Below are 9448 nucleotides of genomic sequence, written 5' to 3' on the forward strand. Positions count from 1 at the left end.
AGCATAAAACTTGCTTAGTGAGAGAGCTCTTTTTATTTATTTATTTAAAATGGCAAAGAAAAAGCACTCCAAAAAAGGGAGGGCTTAATTGGAGCTATTTGTTACTTTAAAATATGCTTACTTCTACCCTAATTCAGGTTTGCCGGACTCCCATAGTTACATTCTGCCTAACTGGGAGAAGAGTGACCAGATAGCAAGTGTGAAAAATCGGGACAGGAGTTGGAGGGTAATAGGCACCCATATAAGAAAAAGCCCTGAATATCGGGACTGTCCCTATAAAATCGGGACATTTGGTCATCCTAACTGGAAGGAGCCATAGTTGAAAGTAGCAGATGGAGTGGAGGGTCAGGTGGGCAAATTATTATTCTCTTTGATTCTAGGCTGGTTTAAGTCTTACGATTTCTGTCACCCAGTGAGTTCACATTTTTGTTTTTTCTTGATGACTCAGTTCAGTGGTGATTAGAGTGTCATTTCTGAACTGTTGGTTCGAATCCAGTCTAGATTATTAGGAACGTAAAGCTGATGGCCTACTATGTGAGATGAATTGGTAGTACCTGTCAGTTTCCTAGTGGATAAGCAATCACAATTGTTTCCAATCACTGACTGTGCTGGCAGTCTCAGAAGAGAAGCCAAGGAGTGAATGGGCATGGAGGCTGAATTGCCTTCTCATCCCTAAAGACTTCAGATCAAAGAGTCTTCAGAACAAGTCTGATGTATATTGATGGAGTAAGGAATTCTTTTGCTGCTGCTGCTTTACTCGTTCTGTGCCTAAATAATGGCTGCTGGTATCCATCCAGAGCCATCAGTCCAGCACCGCTTACAAACACTAAATAAATTCCATTTTAAGCAGAAAAGATTACAACATTGTATGCTATCAGGATTTACATTTCTCAACCTCTTGCCAAGGCTCTCCAACAGAGACGAAAAAGTGGGGACCTGAAGTTTCTTATTTAAAAAACAAACCAAAGCACCTTTTTTTTTTCCCTGATGGAGCCCATATGCCATGGTGATAGATGTGGTATAGATGGATAGCCTTTATACATAATAAATGAACAGTAAAGGGCAAAATTAATGTTTTGTTTAACGTTTGGTTGCTAACCTTGAGCACAGACCGTGTTGCAGTGAGTGGCTAATAGGATATGTAAGGATTCATAGCACATTGCCGCCCAGTCCTGAAATCTTTACTCACACAAGTAGTTCTTACTCACACAGACCTAGACTGTAACCTTAAAAACAGTGCATACTTGCATTTCCCTGAGAACAATCCAAAGAACAAATGGTGTCACATTTCCTCCCTTTCCCTCTTGTTCTAAGGAAGAAATAAGTTACTTCACCCTTCTTCGTGAAGCAATTTCCTCCCTTCTGTGCAGCCAACCATACTCTAGGCTACAAGCAGGGAAATTGGAGCCAGGGCTCCTTCTACTGCATGTCCCTCTCTTTCCTATTACTCACCGCCCCAGCTCTCCTCCCCACAGCCTGAATCACTATCTGTGCAGCAGAGCACAAGAGTAAGGAGGGTCTTACATGCCTGTGTGGCTGAGTAAGAGCTGTGACAAACTAGCCTATTAGCAGTTCCCTTGAGAGCTGTGACAAAGGCGCCTATTAACAGTTCTGTTGAAGTCAGTGCCCTTTCCTCCATCTGAGCCTCTTTTAAACAAAAGTATCTACTTGATATATCATGCTGCTTCTTATCAAATACAATGCAATTGTATCTGGATGACAAGCCTCATATACCAAATTACAACATAAAATTCTGTTTGCCTAAATACTTTAATGTCTTTCGGTTGAATGGCAATGACAATATTTGAACTGGCTTTACTTTGGTGAAAGCTCAACAATAACAAAATGCAAGCTAAATGAATTCAAAGCTGTGCTTCAAAATCTCTGGTACAATATGGCCCAGAATTATTAAAGTGATTCAATTTAGCCCTAATTCATTTTTAAAACACTCTGTTCACTGGGAAAGCTTCCTCTTAGAGGAAATTTAAATCTTATTAAAGATTTAGACTGTATTATTAAAATATGTTTTGCTTCCACATTTCATGTTGCAGGGAGTTAGTACGGTTGTTTTTTATCTTTAGATACCAGAGTTCAAATTCTGCCTTGCGGTCACAAGTGAAAATGCGTTTGGTCTTAACCAAGATCCTGATCTTGCAACAAGATCCAAGGTGGATCCAGGGGCCATTGTCTTCATTTGAATTGAATTTGTAATCCTCATTTGTCTCTACTCCAAAGAGTTTGCATTCCAAAGAAACTGATCCGAGGTCTACTTGTTTTAAGGTTCTTTGGGCAGGACACAGAAACTTCTTGGGGACTCATCCAAGCCTTTGGAACTCACTTCCACACAAATGAAGACCTACCACAAACTTCATCACTTTATATTCTAAGTGCAAAATGCAGTTCCTTTCCCTAGCATTCAAACAATAGAAGCATTCAAACATCATAAATCAGACACAAGAAAACAAAGCCACACAAGCTAGTTTCTTCTCTAGGAAGAGGAATGGAGAAGGAACCACTTGCTAGTCACATTGCTTAATGCGTCAATGGAAGATGCTCAGATACCACAATGATGGGTATGGTATAAGAACATGAAGAGAACAGAATAGTGCCTGAATATTACTGCAGATTTTAGAAAGATTAGATAAACTGAAGCTTTGTTTATAGGAGAAGAGTTGCACTGGTTTAACTGAATTGCTTTAAAGTCAATCTATTTAAAAATCAGTGGGAACCACTAATGTAAATACACTTAAACCAATTATGGCTGCTTTAAAACAGTTTAGTTTAATTCAGCAATTTACTGACAAAAACTAATCAAATGTTAAACAAGAGTTAAAGTGCTTTAACTATGTGGGGTTAGGGATTTGCTCTAGTTTAACTGGAATTAAAATCAGTTCCTTAAACTAGTGCAACTTTATCTCCTGATAGGTGAAGCCTGAGATACACTGGCAGAACTGTGTGAGAGAAATTTGCACAATGCAGGCCTGATTTTTCAGAATTGATAACACCCAGCACAGATGATAATCCGGCTCTACTTGTCTGCATTATGCCTGGCTCATGCTACTGTTCCATTCACTTACCCGGGTCTGCAGGCAAGGAAAGGATTGGGGTTGGTTTGTTTTTATTTTTTTGCTTATTCTTCAACTCGGTTTAATCTAAAGTCTCCATAATGTGGCGGGAGCTATTTGTCATTTGTACTTCAACAAAACAAGGATGTTAAGTTCAACCTCACTCCTGACACATTTCCTTTGGTGGAGGGCAGTGGGCTCTGAGACAGGGGCGTGAGTAGTAAGGAAAAAGAGTTGGCTGGGGCTGACCCCGTTTAATCCAGGTTGGTCTGCGAGTGCCAGAGCCTCCGCCACTTCACAGCGGGAACTAGAGATGCGTGGAGCGATTCCGCTGTGTCTCCTCCTGCACGCCAGCTCTGTGCTGGGCAGCGCTGAGCAGCCCCGGGAGAACCACACTTGGTGCGATGGCTCCGGCGCCTGCTACAGTGTCCACCTCGCCCACCTGTCCTTCAGCAGAGCCCAGGAGGCCTGCGCTCTGCGCGGGGGAGCGTTGAGCACGGCCAGCGGAGAGGCCGAGGTGCGGGCCATCCTCGCGCTCCTGCGGGTGGTTGCAAACGAGCCCGGCTCCTGGGTGTTTTGGCTCGGGCTGCTCAGGGGACCGCAGCACTGCACCCAGCCGCAATTGCCGCTGCGGGGCTTCTCCTGGACAACCAGCCCCCCGCGGGCGCCGCAGGGAGAGTTGGACAAGTGGGTGAAAGAGCCGAGCCGCTCGTGCACCACCCGGCGGTGCGCGGGGCTGCAGGTCACCGCGGGGCAGCAGGACCTGGAGCCCTGGGGCTGGGAGGAGCGGAGCTGCAAGAACACCACCCAAGGCTACGTGTGTAAGTACCGCTACGACGGCGCCTGCCCCGCTCCGCGGCCAAAGGGCGCCCGCAGCCTCCTCTACTCGCTTCCTTACCAGCTGCACAGCGCCGCCCTGGACTTCAGTCCCCCGGGCACTGAGCTCCTGGTGGCCTGCCCCGCTCCCCAGGGAGACGTGCGGCTGGTCTGCGAGCTGGGGCAGAACGGCTACAGCTGGACAGGCGCTGGGGAGCCGCTGTGCCCTTGCCCCTCCGGGTACCAGAGCCCCAGCACTGGAGCCTGCATGGAGCCCGGAGACTGCACCAGCGCCCAGGGCGCTTTCCTCTGCGTGTGCGCCCAGGGCTTCCTCCCGGGGGCCGACAAGAAATCCTGTGTGCGCCCCGGGCCCCCGGCCAGTGCGGCGCCTGCCCCGGCCCTGACTGCGGCGGGGACCGGCCCCAGCGGCCTGCCTCAGGGCAGCTCGGCTGCGCCCCCGCCGCCCTCCAGCCCCCAGCCAAGCACAGCTGGGGAGGTAAAGTCCTCGTCCCCCTCCAATCATGTCTTCCTCCTGGTCACCATGGCGGTGGTGACGGTGGTGATCATGGTCGTGGCCGTGCTGGGGGTCTTCAAACTCTGCTTCACTCAGAGACCCTCTTCGGCTAGCCGGGAGGGCAAGGAGCCGGCCCCAGCCGCCGCGGCAGAGAGCGATGCAGAGGCCCACAGCACCCAGTCTAATTCGGAAAATTCCCTGGAGGCCGGGAGCAGAGAGGCCGGGGGAGACAAGGCCGAGATATTGCAGCGTGAACCCAAGCCAGAGGAGGAAGCTCCACCAGGGAATTAGGGCCCCCTAGGGGCACAGTGGACCATCGAGGCTGAATTTGAAATGAACCAGCAGTGACTTTCCTTTGTGAGAGTGACCCAGGCTGAACTGGCAGCTTCTACTCATTTGGAGCCAGGCTTCTTCGTGTCAAGGCAGCTTTCGAAGTCTCCAGGATTTGGCGATGTTCCGATGAGACACTGAAAAGCTCATCGCATGTTTTTAAGCATATTCATGTCAGTTGCCCCCCAGTTTGGCAGAGGTGCCCATGACGATGCAGTAACAAGGGAAGAGTCTGCCTGGGCTTGCTGCAACATAGGGCTTGATGTGGCGTTTCATGCATTTATATTTGATGGCCAAAATGGTCAGATGTGGGTGCCTAAAGTTAGGCAACTAAATAAAGGGGCCGTTTTTCAGGGGTTCTGAGCAACTGCCACTTTTGTTCATTTCCCTGGGAGTTTTTAATCACATTAGGAAAAGCAGGTCACTTATTTAGGTGCCTACGTAAATAAAATGTAGATGTTGGGGTCTGAGTTTCAGAAGTGCTGATCATCTGCAGCTACCATTGACTTCAACTGGATTTTGAATTCTTAGCATGTCCTGAAAGCAACCACGTTTGAAAATTCTGGCCAACGTGCTTTACAAATTATAGGTTATCCCTTCAAGTAGAATATTTGAGTGGTACTTGGAAACTTTAATTTTATTTTCAATTGTTTGAACATTTGGAGATATGAACGTCCATCATTTTAGAGGATTTTTGACCCAAACGCTATTCAGCCAATTTTTTTTTAGAAAAAATGTCAACTTCATTGCTGTATTTAAAAAAATAATTAAATTGCAGATGGTGAGGTAGGCTAATGGGGAGTTAATTTTGTATTTCAGTCCATGGAAGAAAAATAAAGGATGTTTTAAAACCTAAATCACTATTTAATTTGCTTCTTCATACAATATACATTTTTGTATTGTAGTTGAGCAACAAAATATTCTGCACAAATGATTGCAGAACACCCATCTTTCTATTAAAGTGTTTAGATTTAAGGAAGTTTAATGCAAAACTTGCTATATTAGTGCAAATAAGACATCCCCATTATAACCAGAGTTGCACACCCAGAATGTTGCCAGATTTTTCAGGTTAGAACAGTGGACATGGGTCCAAGTATAACCCAAATTCTGATCTTCTTCATTACATAAGTTTAATGTATTGATTTCAATGGATTTCCCCTGGGAGTAAAGAAAGGAAGATTTGCCCTCTGTGCATGTTTCTTAGGTGATGCAATCCCTTTGTTTGTGATTTCCTTTTAGAAGTCCCATAAATCAGTTATCACTCTGAGCACACAACTCACTTTCTTTGCAACTCAAAATGCTGATTCTCCCTTCCAGTTATGGCATTTTGATTCTCAGTTAGGGTATTAATGCTAAGTATTGATTTGAAGTCTTCTGAGTGCAATAAAAGACAGGTAAACTGGATCTCCTCCAAACCTGTTCCACAGAAAATCTTTTGTTCATGTAAAAGAAGTAAGAGCTTGGAAATGTCTGTTTCAAAAACATTTCCTTCATTTTTCTCTATCCAGACCTAGCTTTGGACTCCCTCTTTCTCTTTGCCCCACTCTTTCCCAATTTTGAAGATTTGATTTAAAAAGTAAGTAAATTCCCAGATCTTTTTCATGCAAAGATAGCTTTGAAAATGTACACCAATGTAAGGTGATGCTATGGCTGAAGTTTGCCATAGTGATTTTTCTTAAAGGTCACAAAATATTTAGAGTACCCTCTACATCAACTTAGACCTGGCTAGTCTTTGTGACCTGTGTGACAGAGTCCCACAGGGATCGTGCCCTTGAACAACTCAGGCGCAGCCAGTCAGGACTCTAGTGCTTTGGAGGCTGCCTCTTGGGTCTCCACACACCAGTACCGCAGCCTCCTGACTCTGGCCTTGCAGTGTTCAGTACTCCTGCTCTGCCTGGAACTTCCCCTGCAGGATCCCCGTTGGATGGGTCCTGGGGAGTTCCTCCATGCCCAAAGGGCCAGACACCCCGCCTTGCAGTCAGAAGTGACTCTCAGCCAGCGTGAAAGTCAGAAGGTTTTATTAGTTCTCAGGTTCATAGCGTAAAAAGACTTTGTTAGCTATCAGCCTTAACTAGGAGTTACAGCAGCAACCACCTGGAGAGCCCAATTCTTGGGGCTCCCTCCCCACTGGGCCCCATGGGGGACTGGCCTCTTTCCCTCAGCCACCCCCAGACCCATCCCCTAGCCACTTCCCCATCCTTTGTCTCCTTCCAGGGCAAGGTGGCCACTCCTCTTGGTCATAACCTGTTGCAACTTGTTGGGTCAGGGCAGGGCGTTCTGACTAGGTCTGCGTACTGGTGGCTGGGGAAGGCCCATCCACCCTCTAGTGGTCTCTGAAATGATCACACACCCGGGTCCCATCACCGACATACATGAGTACCACATGTGGGGAAACTGAGGCACACACACAGCACTCAGAGAAAGCCCCAAGAATATCTCCACTTCGTCACAACCTGTGAAGAGGGTCTGTTGATTTTGGCAGGGGAATCACAACCCAATTCATATTTGTGAGGTGAAGTGCTGCACCAACCTCTGCTGATGGCACTAGCTCCACCACTAGCTCCTTCCAAGCTGACTACTTGTTCTAATAGATGGTGTCATGAGGTGCACTCACTGCTGGGATACCTCCTCCTGACTGCTCTGGTTATTTGCTCCTTCCAGGTTCAGTGCCCCCTTCTGTCGCTTGTTCTTGCACCTTGTTGCCCCTTCCCCCCTCCCACCTCCCTCTCCCCTGGTACTCTCTCTTCATGGCTTGGCCCTCCAGTTGGTTACTATGTGTTTTCCCCCTTCTGGGGTATCACTGTCTCAGGCAGTCTTCCCAATCACTGTCCTTTCTGTGTCACTTCCCCAGTGGCTGTCAGGAGAACAAAGTCCCACCTTCCACGCTGGGTTCCAGCTCAGGGATCCTTTCTAATCAGTGGCCAAGGTCTTCAACATCCCACCTTTCTGCCATTTCCCTGAGCCTTTTCCTACTCCACCACTTTCAGGCTTTCACTCCACAAACCCTTTCCTTCACGGCTTGGATCCCCAGGGTTTCTACTCTCCCCCTGGGTTTTTTCCTTTCTCTCTCTAATACCCAGAAAGAGGCTGGAGGATTCCATGCTGCAGACCTTTTCTGTTGACAAGTTCCTGGCTTTATACTAGCCCTGCTTGATCCTTCTCCACTGGGTTCCATCATCAGTCCAGGATTCTTTATGCCACCTAATTCCTGTCAGGTGTGGCCTCTCTGCATAACTAGCACCTTCTCAGACTCATTAACTCTTTCTATGTTACTGTGGGGGTTAAAGCCCTATCACAGATGGGCCATTGGACTAAGAGTCAAGAGTAGAGCTGGCTGGAAAACTCCCAGGCCAGCTGGCTCCCTGGTCTGCCTGACTCTTGGGGCAGCTGGCTTCATAGGCTGCAGGAGTCAGGTAGTCTGGAAAACCAGCTGGCCTTGGGGTGTGGTAGCTGTAGGGTGCCCAGACTGGGACAGTCCACATGGCAAGGCTGCCTCAGAACTGTGGACCCCCGGGATCCTTTGGCACCTGCTGAGTGAAATTTACAAGATTATTGTCAGTTTCACTGCTGCTCACCATCCTTTCCTGCTTCCAAAATGAACATTTTTCAGAATTTCCGTTTCATGAAAAATTTCAAAATGCTGAAATTTCTCATGAACCAGAAATTACAAGTTTTGTCTAGCTCTAGTTAGGAGACCTCGTTTCATTGCTGGTTCTGCCACCGATCTGCCATGTGACCCTGCAAGTCACTTCACTGCTATTTGCTCTTTCACTCGGTACCTTTCTTATCTATTATACGTGGAGCTGGTAGCAAAGCCTATCATTAAGGTTGCCAGCACTTTTCATTATAAAACCCTGTGTTCAGTTGCTTATAACTTTGCTCGACTTTTAATCATTTGGGTTAAAATTTTCTATTCTGGGTGTTTACCTCAGGCTGATTTTATTTCATTTTATTTTATTTTATTTCAGCTAAAATGGTTCAGGTGTATCAGAGAAGAAGATTAGGGAAAAATACATCGTTTTGCCCATATTAAAAAAAAATCCTAAAACCATTTCATTAAGAGGCTCTAGCAGCTCAGACTTTGGAGCCAGGATTTGAAATTTGCCAGTTTGTTCACTCTGGTATCAGGGACATGCCTTTTGCTATCCCCATGAAAATCTGCCTAACTTTGGCAAAGTTATGAGTCTCTGAAAATCTCAGTTTGCAGATCTCAGTAGAGGCTTGTTAGTGTTTGGCAGCTAAATTCTCCAAAGTTTCTGTGTGTAATGGGCATGTTCCAATCCAGGGCTTCGGGCTGAGCAGGACTCTCCCTGGTCCTCTGGACTGCTGAGGTGCCAGGCACTGCAACTGAGAGCAGGGAGATTGTTTCTCCTGTGATCCAATGCCCCCCTGCTGGAGCCTAGGGCGTGTGGAGGAGCCTGAGGAAGCTCACAGATTGAAGAGTGGAGTGGTGAGGAATTGTGGGGAATAAAGGCATTGCAGTAGTTAGGAAATGCTAGAATTAAAGTTGCTCATGCAACCTATTTTGGCTCCTTTGCATAATGATGGCCTTTAATTATATGATCACATACTATATTTTTCCACAGGACCCCAGCCTCATTCAGTGAATGAATAGTCATTCAATTTTTCTTTTTATCCTCCTCATTCAATGTTTGGTTTAAGGTCCTGTGGAAAAAATAGCATGTGATCATGTAATTTAAAGACTGTATCATGATGTATGCAC

The 9448-nt window shown here is 46.5% G+C and overlaps 1 protein-coding gene across 1 annotated transcript; it reads left to right on the forward strand.

Moving 5' to 3' along the window:
• Window positions 1-3377: 3377 nt before the first annotated feature.
• Window positions 3378-5758, forward strand: CLEC14A (C-type lectin domain containing 14A). The gene has a single exon (XM_067533828.1). The coding sequence runs from the start codon at window positions 3379-3381 to the stop codon at window positions 4684-4686; it is 1308 nt and encodes a 435-aa protein (XP_067389929.1). The 5' UTR covers window position 3378; the 3' UTR covers window positions 4687-5758.
• The last annotated feature ends 3690 nt before the right edge of the window (window positions 5759-9448 follow it).

Source organism: Emydura macquarii, unplaced genomic scaffold, assembly GCF_026122565.2.
Source record: "Emydura macquarii macquarii isolate MOO-44397 ecotype Brisbane River unplaced genomic scaffold, CSIRO-AGI_Emac_v2 contig_374, whole genome shotgun sequence".
In the NCBI taxonomy this organism is placed as follows: Eukaryota; Metazoa; Chordata; order Testudines; family Chelidae; genus Emydura; species Emydura macquarii.